The sequence below is a fragment of the Indicator indicator genome, chromosome 4 (assembly GCF_027791375.1).
Source record: "Indicator indicator isolate 239-I01 chromosome 4, UM_Iind_1.1, whole genome shotgun sequence".
NCBI lineage: Eukaryota > Metazoa > Chordata > Aves > Piciformes > Indicatoridae > Indicator > Indicator indicator.
The window spans coordinates 31,241,727-31,261,545 of record NC_072013.1 but is presented as its reverse complement, the minus strand read 5'-3'; the positions used below and the strand labels follow the sequence as shown (position 1 = coordinate 31,261,545).

Genomic DNA, 19,819 nt, shown 5'->3' with positions numbered 1-19,819 from the left:
GGTCAGGGACACCTTCCACTAGAACAGGTGGTTCAAGGCTTCATCCAACCTAGCCTTGAACACCTGCAGGAAGGGGGCATCCATGACCTCCCTTGGGCAACCTGTTCCAGTGTCTCATCACCCTTACTGTAAAGAATTTCTTCCTAATATCTAGTCCAAATCTCCCCTCTTCCAGCTTCAATCCATTCCCTCTCATCCTATCACTACAAGCCCTTGTAAAAAGTCCCTCCCCATCTCTCCTGTGGCCCCTTCAGGTACTGAAAGTCAGCTATAAGGTCTCCTGGGAGCCTTCTCTTCTCCAGGCTGTACACTCCTGACTCTCACAGCCTTGTCCCTATGAGGGGAGGCACTCCAGCCCTCTCATCATTTTCATGGTGCTCGTGTGGACCTACCTCCTTACAACTTGCCATTCAGTGAGGATGTTTCTGAAGATCTTTGTCAATGGGCAACAGAAAACCATTAAAGATTTCTGGATGTGCTGACCTGTCTTCCCATTTCCAGCCACCAATTTGGAGAGAGGTGATGGCACTGTGGGTGAGGTTGGTGGCACTGGGTGCAGCACACACTGCTGGGTAATGCTGTATTTTTGTGAATATGATGGTGTATGCACTGCTGGTCAGTTGGACCTAGGCCCACTCTGCTGAAGATTTAGTTGAGCTTTGTTCCCTCCTTTTTCTGCCTAAAAAGCAGAGTACTAAGAAATGCTGGTTTTAAATGAAACTGTTGTCTAGTCTTATTCCCCTTACCTGCAGGGTGTGTTTAGATGTGGAGTGAGGGAATTCTACTTTCTTGTTACTTGAAATGGAGGTAAAACTGCTGCCAGCTGCTTTTCTGGGGGAATGAGTGGACAGCAAAGAATTTGGGTGGTCTGGGATGTTCCAAGGGCTGGCTGTGTTTCTGCTGGGAAAGCAGTCTCTGTTTGATCTTAGCTCCTCTGAGACTTGAGAGATTTGTAAGCTGTTGCCTTTAGCTGCTGCTTTGATTGTGAGTGCAGAGTGCGGGAACGAGTTTTTGTTCTCAAAACAGAGAAGAATGAAAAGTGTGTGTAAGGAGGCAGGGGAAAGACCAAGGCCAAGTGTGGTTTCAGCCAGCAGGAAGGATATAACTGAAAACTTGCAGAGCTACTTGCAAAGCTTGGGTGGTTTTTTGTTTGTTTGTTTTCTGTGTGTGTTAGAAAAAAATTTGTTTAGGTCACATTTGTGTGGGTGTAGATTTTGGGGCTTCTCAAATGCAGCTCTTATCACTCCTTGATAAACATAAGGGCAGTTTTGATGACCCTAAGGCTCTGAAACTCAAATCTCAAGGCAGTGGGAGTGCCATACAGCTGGGATTAGGTGTGGGGTTCGGTTTGACTGATAGGGTAGGAGAGGAGCCTTCCTGTTAAGATAAACAGGCTCAATATATATAGTGAGGCTTGGAGGTGCTGCCTGTTGTCCTCCAACTTAAAAGCCTGATGGAGGTGGGTGGATTACTGTGCAAACATGAGCTCCTCCTTGGAAAAGTGCTAGAGGAAGTCTTGGACATTAGGAAGAAGTTCTTCACTATGGGGGTGGTGGAGTACTGGAGGTGGTAGAGGCCCCATCCCTGGAGACATTCAGGGTCAGGCTTGATGGGTCTCTGAGCTGCCTGATCTGCAGGGCTTTTTGGCTAGGTGACCTTTAAAGCTCCCTTCTAACACAATGAATTTTATGATGTGTCCCTTCATGCAAAGTGGAATACAGAACTTCAGGTTTTCCATGTTGCTTTCATTTGGACTTTTGAAAATCTCTCCTCCTCAGTCTGGACATGAGTCACTAGCAATGGAATTATTCTGGAAAATTCCAATGATGCTGTTTTCTGTTCCCTCTGTTCCTCCACAGGGTTTTTGTCAGTTAGTCTCCACTTTGTTGTCTATTTCTTCCAGAGGGAGTTCCTTGAATTCTGCAGTTTGAGAGGCTTAACAATATAAAATAAACTGCTGAGTAGGCAGCTGAATTAATATATCCAATATTTCCCCACCAGCGTTTCTACCGGACTAGAGATGGCACGTGATATGGCCAGTCTGAAGCCATATGTTTCCAATCTGTTTGGCAGGCTCAGGTTATGTATGTTAGTGAGGGTTTGTTTCTGCTGGGAATTAATTTTGGTGGCTATTTTTTTTCCCCCCCCATGCTCTCTGATGTCCAACCTAAAAGCTATGCGAAAGCAGCTCTCTGGCTAATGTTGACTCACACGCTTAAATGTTTTGTGGACTCTTGAGTACAAGCTTGGAAAATACAAAGTAGTGCTCAGGTGGAACTTAACAGCCTTGGTGGGGTGGGGGTAAGTAGATATGGGTCAGGTTTAGTGCCTATATTTTGTTCTTTCATGTTTTAGTTCCTGCCTTGGGTTTTGTATGGTTGGTTATTGTTTTTTTTTTTTTCCCTTGGAAGTGTCCAGTTGCTTTGAGACCAGGAATTAAAATGCCTGTAAAATGTCTTTGAATTGTAGTAACTGTTGGTGCTGAGCAGACTGAAAGCACAAAAGCTGAAGCATTTCTCATAATGTTTGAAAAATTTACACAATTCCAAGAAAGGAATTGAGCACAAGCCCTATGAGGAGAGGCTGAGGGAGCTGGGGTTGTTTAGCCTGGAGAAGAGGAGGCTCAGGGGTTGACCTCATTGCTGTCTACAACTACCTGAAGGGAGGTTGTAGCCAGGAGGGTTTGGTCTCTTCTCCCAGGCAACCAGCACCAGAACAAGAGGACACAGTCTCAAGCTGCGCCAGGGGAGGTTTAGGCTGGAGGTGAGGAGAAAGTTCTTCACAGAGAGAGTGGTTGGCCATTGGAATGTGCTGCCCAGGGAGGTGGTGGAGTCACCATCCCTGGAGGTGTTCAAGAGGGGATTGGACGTGGCACTTGGTGCCATGGTTTAGATAGTCATGAGGTGTAGGTTGACAGGTTGGACTTGATGATCTTTGAGGTCTCTTCCAGCCTTCTTGATTCTATGATTCTATGAAATGAAGTGTGGCATGTCACAGTGAAAAGAGAAGGGGAAATAAGAGGAAGAAAACTTAGGAGGGGAATGGAACACACAGAAAATAAAAAGATTGTCCTGATCTGTTTCAGAGGAGATACTGACCCTGGTCAACCTAATGGGAATTATTAACATATCTAAACCTTAAGTTCTGTAGGTGTAGGACATGACCTTACTAAGTAATTCTGGAAAGTTTTACATTTCTCCCCTTGATTTTTCCATTGGATTTTACACCTTTATTTTGCATCTCACCAAAGTTTCTATTTGATCCAGTGTCTTGTCTGACAAGACCATAAGCATAAGGCACACACCCCTGCCTGGGAATTTTACCCAGTTGCTCCACAGACTGGCTGGAGCTGAGGCCAGGCCCATTATGGTAACATTGCTGATGGGCATGTCCTCCTTTATCTGCAGCTGCCACGCTTCCACAGGAGTGTGGAAATCAATGAAGGTTTTGTGTGTCGAAGTAAAGTTTTCTGATGCTTGAAAATATGGTAGTTGATAACATAGGATAACGGAGTAGTTTGGGTTGGAAGGAACCATGAAGGGCATCTAGTCCAACCCCACTGTAGTCAGCATGGACATCTCCTGCTACATCAGGTTGCTCAGAGCCCCATCCAACCTGATCTGGAATGTTTCCAGAGATGGGGCATCTTTCAGTACTTAAAGGGGGTCTGTAAGAAAGATGGGGATAATCATTTAAGCAGAGCCTTTTGTGACAGGACAAGGGGCAATGGCTTTAAACTAAAAGAGGGAGATTGAGACTAGATAGAAGGAAGAAATTTTTGATATGCAAGGTGGTGAGACAATAGACAAGGCTCTGAGCAACCTGATCTAGCTGAAGATGTCTCTGCTCACTGCGAGGAAGTTGGACTAGATGACCTTTAAAGGCCCTTTTCAACTCAAAATGTTCTGTGATTTTTATAGGCCCCCTGTAAGCGCTGAAAGACCACAATAAAGTCTCCCACTGGAGCCTTCTCTTCTCCAAGTTGAACAACCCAGCTCTCTGTCTTCACAGCAGAGGTACTCCAGCCCTCAGATCTTTGTTGTGGCCTTCTCTGGCCCCACTCCAACAGGTCCATGTCTTTCTAGTGCTTTGGAGTCCAGAGCTGGACCCATCTACTGCAGGTGTGGTCTTGCCTGAATGGAGCAGAGTGGGCAGAATGTCCTTCCTTGATCTGCTGCCCACATATGAATATAAATGAATTATTGCCATATTAAGCATAAAATGCAAAGTGTAAGGGTCTCTTTTTCATGTCTTCATCTGTATTCTAGGAACAGCCAACATCTGCTCAGGGCTCCAAGATCCCCTTGCTAAGTTGTCGAACATACATACAGGACAAACTTTTTTTACACACTTCAGCCCTACACATCAGTATTCTAGTGGGTCACAAAATGTTAGTGACTTATTTGAATTGCATGGCAAGATGCTGCTTGGTTCTTGCAAGATGCTGTGTGTCAGGGTAAAGGTTCTTATGAAACATTTTAAATTTAAACTGGGAAATTTGGATCTATGTGCTGCTGATTACCAGATAAGCTTACCTCACTTTTCTGCTGTTACAGCTGTTAGAACAAAGTTGGGGAAGCTAGACTTTATGCCTTGAAGTTTTGTTAAAAGTTTCAGTGCTTGAAAAAAAAAAATTACTGGAAGGAGAGTGGGAAAGACCAGCTTGGTCCCTAATCCTTCGCCTCCAGATATTACTACCTAAGCCTAAATCTTTAGCAAGTATTGGAGCTGCTGAGAGTTTTTGTCAAGAGCCATGAAGTAGTCTTTAATCTGGTGCTGTAAATGCACAAGAATTCTTCCATTATGTGTTTTGAGTAATTCTGCATCAAATAACTTTGCTCACTTTTAGTAGGCTTTTAATATGCATGTAGATGTTTTTAATACCTCCAACATTTGATGAGATTTTTAATTATTTGTTTAATAATTGATCTATAGCTTTGGGATCATTTAGACCTTTGTGAGTGATGACAGGCAGATGAGAAGAACATACTGAGTTGCTAGTTTAATCATCCCTGTCTGTGAATTTTGTAGGTGAAGAGCAGCATTAGAGTGGAACCTCTTCTCAAAAATTACCACCCTTAGCAGAATATTAGAGAAATCTGTAATTAAGCTATTAATTCAATACTTAAGTGTCCACAAAGTATTTTCTGAGCAGTAACAGTCATTACCTCTCATAATTGTGTGCAGTTATATGGACCATATATTTACATATATTTCCCTTTTAGCCAACAGCTTTACTTTTTCAGCTTGTTTCCCTCTATCCTGAAGTTTTTCCTCGTGCATTTAAGTTGTGCAGACAGTGCAATTGCACTTTTGACACTTCTTAATCACTTGAAGTGTTGCTCTTTAAGCTTGAGAGAGGATCATCAGGGCCTTGAAGATTTTGTGTGCTGAGCCTCAGGAGGCTCTGACAGGATTGCTCTGCCCTGCCCCTTGTGGCACTCTGCTGTGACAGCTGTGCTCTGTGTTTATTCATCAAGGAAAAGTAGTTACTGTTTTTCTGAAAGGTGACTGCTCTGTGATGTCTCTGTTCTCTGAAGTAGTGTTTACTATGCCTTTAGTACCTGGATTAGTAAAAGGCAACCTACAGATGTAAATCTGGAAAGTCGTACAAGTAAGGAGTTCATTCTTGGAACCACAGAACCCTAGAATTGACTGGAAAAGAACTTTGAGATCATTGAGTCCAACTATTAACCCAGCACTGCCAAGTCTGCTGCTGAACCATGGCCCTCAGCACCATATCTACATGTCTTTTAAATACCTCCAGGGAGTGGCTGGAGAGCAGCCAGGCAGAGAGGGACCTGGGGGTGCTGGTCAATAGTAGGCTGAACATGAGCCAGCAATGTGCCCAGGCAGCCAGGAGAGCCAATGGCATCCTGGCCTGTATCAGCAATAGTGTGGCCAGCAGGACAAGGGAGGTTATTCTTCCCCTGTACTCAGCACTGGCCAGCCCACACCTTGAGTACTGTGTCCAGTTCTGGGCTCCTCAATTCAAGAGAGATGTTGAGGTACTGGAACGTGTCCAGAGAAGGGCAGTGAAGCTGATGAGGGGCCTGGAACACAAACCCTATGAGGAGAGGCTGAGGGAGCTGGGACTGTTTAGCCTGGAGAAGAGGAGGCTCAGGGGTAACCTCATTGCTGTCTACAACTACCTGAAGGGAGGTTGTAGCCAGGTGGGGGTTGGTCTCTTCTCCCAGGCAACCAGCAGCAGAACAAGAGGACACAGTCTCAAGTTGTGCTGGGAGAGGTCTAGGCTGGATGTTAGGAGGAAGTTCGTCACAGAGAGGGTGATTGCCCATTGGAATGGGCTGCCCAGGGAGGTGGGGGAGTCGCCATCACCGGCGAGATGTTCAAGAGCAGCCTGGATAAGGCTCTTAGTGCCATGGTCTGGTTGATTGCTTAGGGCTGGGTGATAGGTTGGACTGGATGATCTTGGAGGTCTCTTCCAATCTGGATGATTCTATGATGATTCAATCACTTCCCTGGGCAGCCTGTTCCAGGTCTTGACAACTCTTTCAGGAAATTCTTCTTTTTTTAATTTTCTGATGTCCAGCCTAAATCTTCCCTGGTGCAAGTTGAGGCCACTTCCTCTTGTCTTATCACTTGTTACCTGGGAGAAGAGATCAGCACCCACCTGTTTCCAGTCTCCTTTTAGATGGTTGCAGAGTAAGAAGGTTTGCCCTCAGCCTCCTTTTCTCCAGATTAAACAACCCCAGTTCCCTTAGCTGCTCCTCATAAGACTTACGCTGTAGGCCCTTTATCAGCTTTGTCACCCTTTTCTGGACCTGCTCCACCACCTCAGTGTCACTTTTTTGTAGTGAGAGGCCCAAAACTGATCACTGCATCAGTAAAATACAAGGGAATAATGGGACTTGTCCTCTTCTAGTCTGGTTTTAAATACTGTATTGCTATGTAGTTTTTGCTGTATCCATATCTCTAGAGATTGGTTTCCTTTGACAGGTAGTAAGAACTTCTCTTTAACGAGGAAAAACAGGTTGAAATTGCTCACTGTTCTTCACAATTTATATAAAATTTCTGGGAGTTTTCTGATATCACTGGAAATCCACTTAAGTGTAATGATATCCCTGAAATCTTGACTCTTAACTGGAAATCAATTGTATTGCTCTCCTGCTTTGAAAACAAACAAACCGAAGAACCCTAATCTCCAACATGATACTGGGGTACAAGTTGCTGTGAAGGTTAGGAACTTAATGTAATTTTAGAGATGAAAACTGTAATTTTGGAGGCTGAGCTATGACAGTGGTAAGTATTGGGTACTTCTGAACTGAAATCAAGCAAGTGCTGCTTGGGATTTTCCATTAAAAACAAAACAAAATATCCCTTTTGTATGTGTTTACCCAACCTTGTAATAAAAGGTTATGATACACTGCTTTTCCTGATCGTAGAAAAGTGTTTATATAGTGAAATGAATTTGGCTACAATGTTTGTGTGGGAGCTGTGGATAATAGACATATTTTTTTATTCAACAGGCTATCAGCTGTAAAGGTCAGCACAGCATCTCTTACACATTATCCAGAAACCAGACTGTAGTGGTGGAATATACTCATGATAAAGATACAGACATGTTTCAGGTAAGAGACTCTTCAATATGTGCATTGTGTTCTTGAAAAGGAAGATATGGAACCAGAGTTTTGCATTATAGTCTTCTGGGCTCTATGTTCTGTGGAGTTTGCAGGGTTGAACCCAGTTGCTCTAATACTGGAGCACTTTGAAATGTTGCATTGCCTGCTCTTCTCACACTAGTGCCAGCATCTGTTAATATCCTCGCTGCTTTCCCTGGACTCTGCTTTTTCTGCAAGGACACTGTAGGAACTATACAAACAGTGCTAGAAAGAAACATGTCCTGTTTGAGTTCGTGAATAAAGACAAGAATGCACCCTCCCCATCCTCCAGTTAAGGAGGATCATGGAACTGGCTTGGTCGGAAAAGCACTTGTAGATTCTCAAGTCCAGTCATTATCTAGCTCTGCCAGACATGTCCCTCAGCACCACATCTGTCCTTTAAACACCTCCACAGATTGGGGATTCAACCACCTCTCCACTTTGAGAACCCTTTCAGGGAAGGAGTTTCTTCTGATATCCAACCTAAACCTCCCCTGGGGCAACTTGATGCCATTTCCTCTCATCCTATCGCTTATTACTAGAGAGACTGACCCCCACCTTTCTCCAGCCTCCTTTCACGTAGTTGCAGAGACCAAGAAGGTCTCCCCTTGGCCTCTTTTTCTGCAGGTTAAACAACTCCAGTTCCCTCAGCTGCTCTGCAGAAGATCTGTTCTCCATTAGCTGGAGTAAAAGGAAGTTGATAAGAATAGGGGGAGGATAGTGGATAGGATGGGGAAGGGGGAAGGAGGAAGGTGGAAGGGCATATAGGGAGGGAAGTGGGGGGGGGGCTATGCACTAAAGGAGACAAACCAGTGATAAAAAACCCTCTTCCTGAGGGGTTTTGCAAATATATTGAAAGCTGTAGGGGACTGTGCTGAGTTTCTCCAAGCTGCCATCTATCCAACATGTTTTCACTCTTCCCTGTATGCATTTGCAGTTTTCTGCATGATCTAACATTCTGGGAACTCCTGTTATTTTCCTGTGCAATGTTTATTTCATATATAATAAGAGAGCAGAAATTCTCTACAAAATTAGACTTCAAGCTTGGGGAAAAAAAACAAACACGCACAACCTCTTCCAGTCTAGACGAGTCGAGTCTGTCTTGTCAGTGACCTCTGTAATTAGAGCATCTTATCATGAAGTGTTATCCCTCCTCATTAAGTCTTTCATATTTAGAAGGGTCAGCAGTTGAGTGTTGTTGACAGAAGAGGAAATAGCTCTGTCAAGATGTCCTTGCTTCATATGGCTTCTGCTTTTGCACTACATAATTTTTTCCAATGTGACTTTGGAATGATTAAGTCCAAATAGAAACTGGATAAAAACAAGACTTGTTCATTTGCTGCTTCATGATGGGTCACACAGAGTGAACTGAAATAGGTTTTTCTATTTTCTTTCACTAGTAAACACTGTAACCCATCCTTTTGGGTTATTGTATGATACTAGTTTACCTCTTCAAGATGCTTTTGTGCCTTGAGTAGCTCCAGTGAAATATTTTGCTGTTTGTAAATTTTGAAAAGCTGTTTTTGAAAGCTGGAATTTCTCCACTTCTCATGTACATTAAAAAAGGAATAAAGAAGAGCTGAGGAACAGCTGCTTCTCTGGTCCTATTGCATAGACAGTTCTCTTCTTGCCTATATAATATCCTAGTGGTGGTTACAGCTTTTGCTTGAGGGGATACTGATGAAGAATTAGCTGGGCTTAGCTGTCACTATTGCAGTCTAGCAGTTTGAGGTGAGATGTAGCACAGGCAAAGCAATGCTCCACAGGTTCAAGGTTCAGTTGACCCCTGTCTGAAGCAGTTCATTAAGAGAAGTGTTTAAGGATGCTTTGGATCTAAAGCAGGAGTTTGGATCAGTGAGGGATGGGCTGGTTAAACATAGCGTAATGCAGCTCCCCTTTGAGGTCCACTGATGCTCAGCAGAGGATGAGTTGTCTCAGGGTGGTACCTGGAGACACTTTGGACTGTGCTGCCTGAACCAGAGACCTGCTGGTCTTCCACAGCTGGTATTGGAGTGCACATCTCTTACTGCCACTGTACAAGCACAGATTGTGGTTGCCCCTTCTGTCACCTCTCAGGTGCCTGGTGAAATGTCACAAACTCTAATTTCAGCCCATGTACATTAGTGAGAGATTGCCTGTGGTTCAGGCAATTACCTGCCATGCAGATGTTTGGTTTGGAACAACAGGTCAAATCATCCCCTCCTTATAACTGTAAAACTTCCTAAGCTGAATCTTATGTTGGTAGAGTGTCTCACTCATTCTGGTGCCCCCTCAGATGGCTGATATGTCAGGGCTAGGGCTTCTGTGTTGTTAGAATTCCCCTTCTCATTGTTTCTTCTGCCTTGAGAAGTCATGCTGTGACTTGATCTCAGCTTCACCTCAAGCCTTTTGTCCACTCTGTGGCTAAGGACTGCACTCTGTGCCTAGCCATGAGACTGGGAAAGAGAAATGCCTAGTAGACTGTGAGGGGTTGGACTGCATGATCCCCAGAGGTTCCTTCCAACCCCCAGCAGTCTGTGCTTCTGTGAATGTATTGGGTTAGTCCTGATTTCCTGTGAGAATCGAGGGAGATTCACAGTTCACAAAAAAGCCATCACCTTTTTCCTTCATGCGCTTTGAGACTCTGTTGTCAGTTTCTTAAAAAAAAAAAACATGAGAAGTGTTATGTTGGTGATTTGCATTCTGCAGTTTTTCCAGAAACAAACAGAAAAAAATTTTGAAGATTGCAAACCCTGAACAGCTTCTCACTTCATGCTTTCCAAGCTTATAAGCAAGAGGAAGCATTAATAGATACTTACTGGGAGTGAGGCATATATGTAAAATGTGGGGAGACTATACAAGAGGCATTTAAAGAAATTCAGAAAGCATTGAAGAGCAGTGTTCAGGCTGCCTAAACACCAATTTTCTTGACATTTTCCATAATAAAATGAAAATGGCCATGTTTTCATGCATATAACTTAGCAGTTAAAATTGCCGTGCATGCACTCTGCCTGCCACCCCTGTGCAGACACATCGTTTGTTACCCATGTGGGTTTTATGATGGAAGTTCAGAAGGAAGTCCTACCCCTCATTGTTCTACTAGCATTGTTTTTGTTTTTTTTTTTTTAATAATATGAAGAGTTATTTACAAAGATTACTCTTTAAATGAGTGTTTGACCATGTTACTTAAAGCACTAGCCAGGAAAGTGCTTGCTTCTTGAAAGCTGGAAACTGCAGAAATGGATGCTCTTGTCCTCATGCTCAGTCACTTGTGCAAGTAATCTAGTAGATGTTTGTCAAAATGGCTTCACAGCCTCTTGCAGCTTTGAAATTTGCAGGTGTTCAGGTGCTTTGGAAGGTTGTCCTGGACATCTCATGATACTGTTCATATGGCCTGGACTTGGTTTTGGGAATAAGCTTTTCTTTCTGTTTGTTTGTTGTTGTGGGGTTTTTTTTCCCCCCCTCACTGTTCTTGTTGCTCTGCTGTTTGGTTTGTGATTATTTTTTTTTCTTCCTTAATATAACTCTCTGGTGAAGTTTGTGTACAAATGCAGTTATGGAGCTTTGTCTTAGTTACACACAGATTAGGTTTCTTCTGATAATAAAGTAATAATAAACAATAACAAAGTAATAATAAAATAATGCAATGACGGATTCCATCTGGCATCTATATGCAGCCAAGAACAAAAATCTTCAGAGTTTAGTAGCCATCCTGTTGATAATGCATCAGCTGGATTAGAACCTGCTTCTGCATGCTGTAATTGGCTGAGAATGGTTGATTTATACCTATTCATACCACCATAAGAAACCAAACCATGTAGCCTGTACCCTAAATAACTGCAAGTTTATACAAGAAGCAGGTACATCCCAGAGGAAAAATTGATTGTTTTTTATATTTTCTTTTTGTGAAGAAGAGCCTATCTGAAGATGGCATGGTCTAATTCTCCTATCATCAGAATGACATTCTGTTGAAGTCCAGGAATCTGCAGCTGTTAAATTTTCTGCAGACAGCTTGTCTGGTTTTGCCTTGCCAGTGTTTTTAATGGCACTTTTTTGATTGACAGTAGACACTAGGAAATTGATTGACTAGCTGACTTTTTACACAGCTTTTAACAATAACCTGTAGTGCAGACTACAAAGGCTGTCTTGTGTATCAGTCAGAAGATTTATGGTTTGGTATTGGAAGTAGCTTAGTGAAATAATGTATAATATGACACAGTTAACACGAAGAGTCCCAAAACACAGCGCAAAATTGCTAGGAAGAAACAAAGAAAGTCTTCTACTCTGTAGAGCAAACTGGAAGAAAAATGAGTAGTGAAGCATGTGAAGAGCTGCTTTGAATAATGGAACTAGGTCTGTAGTGACTGGAGTCTGGCAGCACCATCAGATGAGTTAACATTTTTGGTGGGTAGATGTTGATAGCATCATGTTCTTTGTTCCTGAGGGGCTTGCTTTTCAGGTGATTTCAAACCCTCAATTTTGATCTGGTAGGGTGCATGAGGAAATTGTCATGCTTTGAAGGCCACTAAAATAATTTCTAGTGATGAAATGTAGCACAATCCACAAGACTGGAAGGCTTTTTCAACAGAAAAGACCAACCCAAATACTGAGAATATTCAATACTGTATGGAGACACATGTGACACAAATGAGATAAAGTAATCACTTTGTAGCTTAAAATATTACACATAAATACAGAGATTTTGAAACCACATAAAAGCTTTGTAGAAAGATTTTAGTGCTTATATCCAAACATATTTGGATTTTATGGTGACTGATTAGTATCATGTGAAGAAGATGGGTAGCAGAGAGTTGTATGTTTTGTCATCCTTCAAGTGAAAATAAGGCAGGTTTTGCTTTAATTGCCTCTAAAAGCTTTTAGAGTGACTTGAGAGTGCAGCAGGCAGAAACCTGTTATGAGTGAACTTATTTCATGTTGGTTATTGATGATCCTTTGAGAGACTTCACAGACAAATAGAGAATAGTCAGAAGTTACAAACAAGCTTCCCACTGCTGGTTGGGGCTGACTCTTAGCAGGATTTGTGCTGGGTGGGAAATTGAAGCCTAGTAAAAACACTGTAAAAGGAAGAAGAATATAGCTTTAAATTTTAGTTTCAGCTTGTCAAACTACGTAAATCAGAAACATCTCATATTAAACCATTTCTAAACTCTGTCTCTTGGGTATTCTAGTAGTTGCTTGGTGTTCTGTGTACACTTTTAGGTTATTTTTACTATTTCCTCTCCACTTTACCTGCAGCAAGCTCATCCCATTTTATACTCAAGTTGAGACCTGTGACATGAAGAAAGTAACTCAATGTGTCACTTCAGACATGAACTTTGACATGTGTTTAACACTGCTCAAACAGAGATGAGAGCAGAAGAGAAGTACATGAGAGATCCCTGTACTGTTGCTATCAGTTCACTTCTGGCAAGGATAATATCAGTTTCCTTGACCCCTGAGTGATGTTTCTGTACAGCAAATGCAGTTTGCAGATGTTTGTTAATAATGGAGCCATATGTATCTTCCATTGCTGCATTAGAGACCCTGACCCAGGTTGCCCAGAGAGGTGGTATACATCCCATCCCTGGAAGCATTCCAGGTCAGGTTGTTTGGGCTCTGAGCAATCTGATCTAGTTGAAGACGTCTCTGCTGACTGCAGGGATTTTGAACTATATGGCCCTTACAGTTGCCTTCCAACCCAAAGCACTCTGTAATTTCTAACTAGTGATTCCTTAACTGACAGACTATAGTAGTAAGTAATTTGCTGTGGCTGGATTATGAACTTTCATGTCTTTGACAGTACTGTCAAACAATTAACTGTAGCCTCTGTTGGGCAAGCATTTACATCAGTAGTACTAAGTGAAAATTTGTCATATCAGTGATGACCTTCTGCCTGAGACAAATGAGAAAATACACATCAGTCTAAAGTTGGATTTTGCCATCCAAAACTTTCAGGAGACAGTATTTTACTGATGTTATCAACGTTAACATGACAAAATTTTGGCCTTAATGTTTGGTGGTTTCTATGGCTCTTTCTAATAATATATATAATAATTTTTTACTTTTTTTTCCCAGGTTGGGAGGTCAACAGAAAGCCCTATAGACTTTGTAGTAACAGACACTATTTCGGGAAGTCCAAATAATGACGAAGCGCAGATTACGCAAAGCACCATATCCCGTTTTGCATGCAGGATTGTTTGTGACAGGAGCCCACCATACACAGCAAGGATTTTTGCAGCTGGATTTGACTCATCTAAAAACATATTTCTTGGTGTAAGTACTACTAATTATGTACAAGCAAACTCTGGTGTTTTATTCTCTGTTATTTTCAAGCCTCAAAATTTCCTTGTACTGGTTGATAACTTACGCTGGTTGTTAGATGTTCATTACTTCAGTGTACCAGCTGCAGTGTTGAGTAGAAACTGCACTTTTGTGTGCCTGATTTATTACCAGCATGGACTCATGGTCATAATTGTCTTTTAACAATGAAGCTCTACTTTAGTAAGCATTAGTGGATTTTCTTTTAGGTCTGTTTGATATATTCTTGGTAGTCTTTGTGAATAAACTGCTGTTGCAGTTCTGAGTGCTGAAGGCCAAGGACCTCATCAGTTGCATTACAGAAAAGGCTGTGCCTGTCTGACCTTTGAGGGCTTAATTCTGACCTGACATGCAGGCACAGGCACTCAACAGAGTTTAAAAACAATATTTAAGGATGAATTAAAGGTGCACAAGCAAAAGATCATAGAATCATAGAATGCATCGGGTTTGATGGGTCCCTTCAAGGTCATCTTGTTCAAGTCCCCCTGCAGGGAGCAGGGACATAGAATCATAGAATGGTTTGGGTTGGAAGGGACATTAAAGGTCATGTAGTTCTAACCCCCCTGCCATGGGCAGGGACACCTACCACTAGACCAGGTTGCTCAAGATCTCATCCAACCTGGCACAGCTTCCCTGGACAGCTTGTTCCAGTGTCTCACCACTCTCACTGTAAAGCATTTCTTTCTAATATCCAGTCTAAATCTCCCCTCTCTTAAAGCCGCTCCTCTTTTTCCTGCCACTACAAGCCCTTGTAAAAAGCCCCTTCCCAGCTTTCCCAAAGGCCCCCTTCAGGTACTGACAACTTTAACTAGGTCAAGTTGCTCAGAGGCCCATCAAGTGTGACCTTGAATGTCTCTAAACCTGGGCCTCCACCACATCTCTGGGCAACCTGTTGCAGTATTTCACTACCCTCAGTGTTAAGAAGTTGACCCTAATATCCAAGATGTTACCACTCCAGCACAAGGTATTCTTAAAAATGCCATTTTGTTTTGTGGTTTTGGTGTGTGTTTGGTGTGTTTTGTGTGTGCATGACCAGTGAGGAAGTGTTGTGTTTCAGCCAGTGCCAGAAAGACTTGAATGTGTAAAACTTTAGTCCATAACCTTTCAGACAAACTCTTTTTTTTTTTTTTTTTTTTCCTGGGGTGGTCATTATGTGCAGGAAAAAGCAGCAAAGTGGAAAAATCCTGATGGCCACATGGATGGATTGACAACTAATGGGGTGCTGGTCATGCACCCGAAAGGAGGGTTCACAGAGGAGTCTAAGCCTGGAGTTTGGCGGGAAATCTCAGTCTGTGGTGATGTGTACACTCTCCGGGAAACCAGATCTGCTCAACAGAGGGGGAAGCTGGTAAGTTTGAAATTAAACTGGTAATTAAAGCAAAACAAGGGATGCTTATTTTCCTGGGATTGAACTGAGGCAGTTATGGGCTGACTGCAGAGTAGTGTTGTTCCTGGGTAGTGGGCACTGAAGTCATTGAAGTAGATGTGTTACAGTAGATTGTGCTGCTCTTCTGTTTACTTATACAGAACAACACTTAAGATTTCTGCTAGTGTCAAATTTCCAGCTGAAATAGCATGAAGTGTGAAAGTTAAATAAACTTTGCTCTTGAATCTCCATCTCTGAAATGTTCTCCTGGGGCATGGGGACATCTGGAAGTTACTGCATGGGGAGCTGTCTTCTGCAGTCTTGAAAGGAAGAATTCACCTGCATGCAAAACAAGTTTGGATAACACAGCTTCTGTTTGATTTAGCTGCTACTAGGAAGATAAGAGAAGCCCTGCTAAGGATATTCCTCTTTTATCCTGTGAGGCAAGATGGACTTTGCCTTCACCCCAAGTGAATGATCTTGGCTGCAGCAGAGACCTGTGGGATACATAGCCAGAAGAGAGGTTCCCATGATACCATGTATCCACTTTTTCATGAAAGATGGAAGGGAATTCCCGTTGTTGTCTTGTTCTTTCCCCTTACCAAGATCTGTGGGGCCTGCAAAGGAGAATGCCATCATCAGTCATCCCTTTTTCTTCTGTCCTGAAAGTGGGAAAGTGCAAAAACCACTGCAATATCATGGAATTGATAGAAGTAACCTAGAAAAATACAGAGACAGCCATATTTCCAGTTAGGCAAGTGAGCTTCCCCAGAAGTTGTCTTTGTCTCTGGGTAGGTGAGAATGCTGTCCTGCCTATGGACCTGGAAAAGCCTGTTCTGCCCTTTTGGTAGGGTTCAGGAAGTGAGAGGATGTTCAAGGTACATCTTCACAGCAACTGAATATTCCTCCTTTCTTTAACTTTATCATCCAACTGCTAGACCTCGAAGACTGAGAAAGGGTGCACTGTAGGGGGAGAATATCCTTCCTTCTCTTCTTGATACCAAAGTTGCTTTTGTGCTGCTACCTTGAGCTTCCATTAGCTTGATTGTGTTTGGGGTGTCCCAGACACTCATCTGTTGCCATTGGCTTGGCAGAAAACTGGCTGCTTAGAAGAGTCAGGAAAATGGAGTTTGGCTGTTTTGTTGTTCTTTCAGTAGACAGCTTGCAGTACATAAATTGCTTTGTCACTTTGATGATGGCAGGCGAACATCGCCTCAGGGAGCGGGACAGATGATGTTGCAATTGCAGCCTTTGTAAGTGGTTTAGCGAAGCACCTTTTTAGGGCTGCTGAAGGAAGGCATAGTAAACCAAATAAATCTCCTTCCCTGCATTCAAAGTGACTTGAATTCTCATTTAAATAAAATTGCATGGCACACCGGACTTGATGTGATCAGTATTCGCTGATTGGGTTCATAAAACCAGTGCACACTGTATAATGAATTGAACACATTGCATAGGAGAAAACCACCTTTTTTTTTTTTTGACTTTGCTGTTTGTGAAGAAATTACCTGAAAAAATGCATCAAATCAAGACTTCTCTCTTCCTGAACTGCCATGTTTTTTCTGCTGCGAGTACTTTGTGCTGGTGACCTCTTTCCTGCAGTCTGTATTGTACCATCTAGGTGTTTTGTGCAAGGATGAGCCACAGTTAATCTCTGAATTTAAACTGGATTAAAATGTAAAAGCCAAACTGGTTGTCATTCATAGTGTTCTTAGGCAGACATGATGATTTCATGTCACCTACTTAATGTATTTGTTTATATTTGGATATTTGTTTTACCTTAGTGATGTTTTCTAGGTAATTTCTATGTATAAAACCAGGCAGTAGATCTGTTTTCCATTTTAATTTCATAAAGAACCTCTTTAAGTATCATTACTGAACTGGTAGCAGTAGTACAAGTTGCTTGTCTTTGTGATATTCAAATAAATTAAATAATATTTCAGCCAAGTACAAAATGTTGGGCATAATCCCCTGAAAATGTTTTAAGTACCTGCTTTTAGTCAGATAAGAGAAGCCTTTAAGCAGTGCACATTGGGGCTGTATTTGCATGGAATACCTCATTAAAGGGCTTAACTAGTTGGGGTGGCTAATTGTTGAGAAGCTGAGCCTGTGTGGCTTCAGCTGCAGAACTTGTCACTTAAGAAATTCAACTGGTAATTCACTCTGCTGTGGTGATAATCTGTGCAAGTACCTGTGCACATCTCATTTGTCGTTTATCCCTAATGCATCCCTGGAATAGTTTCACTGTTGAGGAGGTGTACTGTGGGAATTCATGCTTCTGCCGAATGCTTTACGCTTGCCACAAGCCAAAAAGAACTCCAACAAACAAAACAACAACAAAAAACCTCAAACAAAACCATAACCCAAAACCTGAGTGTCAGGACATCTGGTGTGTCGTGGGGAGCAGTTTCAGTCCAAAAAGGAGTTTTTGCTGCGTGAGCAGCCTCTGCCAGCCTACATGGACAAAGAATTTGATGGGAGCAATTTGCTAATACAGCCTTTGAGAATGGCAGCTTTCCTCTTCAGTTTATCATGATTTACAGAATCCCAGAATGGTGGTGGGTTGGGAGAGACTGCTGGAGATGATCTAGTACAACCCCTGTGCTAAAGCAGGGTCACCCACAGCAGGTTGTCCAGGATCACAACGTCCAGGCAGGTGTTGAATCTCTCCAGAGAAGGAGGCTCCCACAACCTTTCTGGGCAGTCTGGTCCAGTGGTCCACCACCCTCAAATGAGTTTTAACTCATTTGCAGATGGAACCTCCTGAGTTCCAGTTTGTTCCCATTGCCCCTTGTCCTGTCACTGGGCACCACTGAAGACAGTCTGGTCCCATCCTCTTGACCCTTGCCTTTTAGATACTGATAAGCATTGATAAGATCCCCTCTCAGTCTTCACCCGGATAAACAGGCCCAGGTCTCTCAGCCTTTCCTTAGAAGAGAGGTGCTCCTTAAACATGACAAAGGCAAACAGAATATTAAAGATAAAAAGTGGCATGCTCAGAGGTAGGGGGTATTTCTTAAGAAATCAGTGATACTTGTAAGATTTTTCCTGAGTAATTACAGACAAGAGGAGAGTCTGTGATAATTAGTGTTGCCATAGCATGTACAGTTGACAATGCAGGACCTCCTGTACAAGCGCAGAATAAGAGTCTGATGCTTGTTATAGTCTTAAATATGGAAAGAGACAGGAGAAGGATTTGGGCAAATTGGGTGCAATAAGGAAACAATAAGACAAAATCAAGTATCATGTTAGGAAGGGTGATGATGAGTAGGACTTAGTTGTCTGTTAAAGCTCTCAGACTTAACTTACCCTTGTGTTTCTCCCACTAGGTAGAAAATGAGACCAATGTATTGCAAGATGGCTCTCTGATTGACCTGTGTGGAGCCACCCTTTTGTGGAGAACAGCAGACGGACTGTTTCACACTCCAACTCAGAAACACATCGAAGCCCTGCGACAGGAGATCAACGCTGCCAGACCACAGTGCCCTGTGGGGTTAAACACTTTAGCATTTCCCAGTATCAACCGTAAAGATGTGGTAGAAGAGAAGCAGCCTTGGGCGTACCTCAGTTGTGGTCACGTTCACGGCTATCACAACTGGGGACATCGCAGTGACACAGAAGCCAATGAGCGGGAGTGTCCTATGTGTAGAACCATTGGCCCCTACGTGCCTCTCTGGCTCGGTTGCGAAGCAGGCTTTTATGTGGATGCTGGTCCTCCAACCCATGCTTTCACCCCCTGTGGACATGTGTGCTCTGAGAAGTCTGCAAAATACTGGTCTCAGATCCCACTGCCTCATGGTACTCACGCGTTTCATGCCGCCTGCCCTTTCTGTGCAACACAACTGTCTGGGGAACACAACTGTGTCAAGCTAATTTTTCAGGGTCCAATTGACTGAGACTACTTGGCGATGACCACAACGTTTTCTTTAACAACTTACTGTGAAGATTTTGCCACTAACTCTAGATTTTACCTTTTTTTTTTTTTTAATATATAATTAATAGGGTGGTTAGGGTGGGGCTGGGGAACCGCAAAGGAAATCATGAGGGGCTGTGGTGGAATTGGGATACATTGATACCTGGAACGTGACAGATATCAGTGGTGTTGCATGCTCCAAAGCAGCATTTTCATGAAGTCGTCTTGGTCAAAATGTAGTATATTTGTAATCTTTTTATTAGTACCCTGGATCAGACAAAGGTGTCTTAATGATTTTTTTAAGCTAAGATTTTCTAATGGAAAGGTCTTTTCTTCTGAACTTTGACAAGCCTTTAAAACCTATTTTTCAAATCTACACACAGAATGTACCTGTCTTTAATTTGCAATATAATTTCACTTGAATCTTCTCTCAAGGAACTAATACAGAATGTGTGGACAACCAGAGGTGAATGCTCACTAGAGATAATTCGGTATGTAAGAGAAAAATTAGCTGCTTAAATTGTAAAATATAAAAGCTATTAAAATATCTCTTATAATGTAACACAGCTGGCCAAAAAGGCATCAAAGATTACTTGAAGCTGAGGAAACCCTGTTTGCATT

At 42.5% G+C, this 19,819-nt stretch overlaps 1 protein-coding gene across 1 annotated transcript in view; it reads left to right on the top strand.

The window, feature by feature from the left end:
• PELI2 (pellino E3 ubiquitin protein ligase family member 2) overlaps positions 1-19,181 on the top strand; it is an 82,173-nt gene extending 62,992 nt beyond the window's left edge. Inside the window, exons 3-6 of the mRNA XM_054400426.1 lie at positions 7,491-7,592; positions 13,677-13,874; positions 15,079-15,267; positions 18,615-19,181. Coding sequence (XP_054256401.1) covers positions 7,491-7,592; positions 13,677-13,874; positions 15,079-15,267; positions 18,615-19,181 — 1,056 coding nt within the window. The remainder of the gene's footprint in view (positions 1-7,490; positions 7,593-13,676; positions 13,875-15,078; positions 15,268-18,614) is intronic.
• The last annotated feature ends 638 nt before the right edge of the window (positions 19,182-19,819 follow it).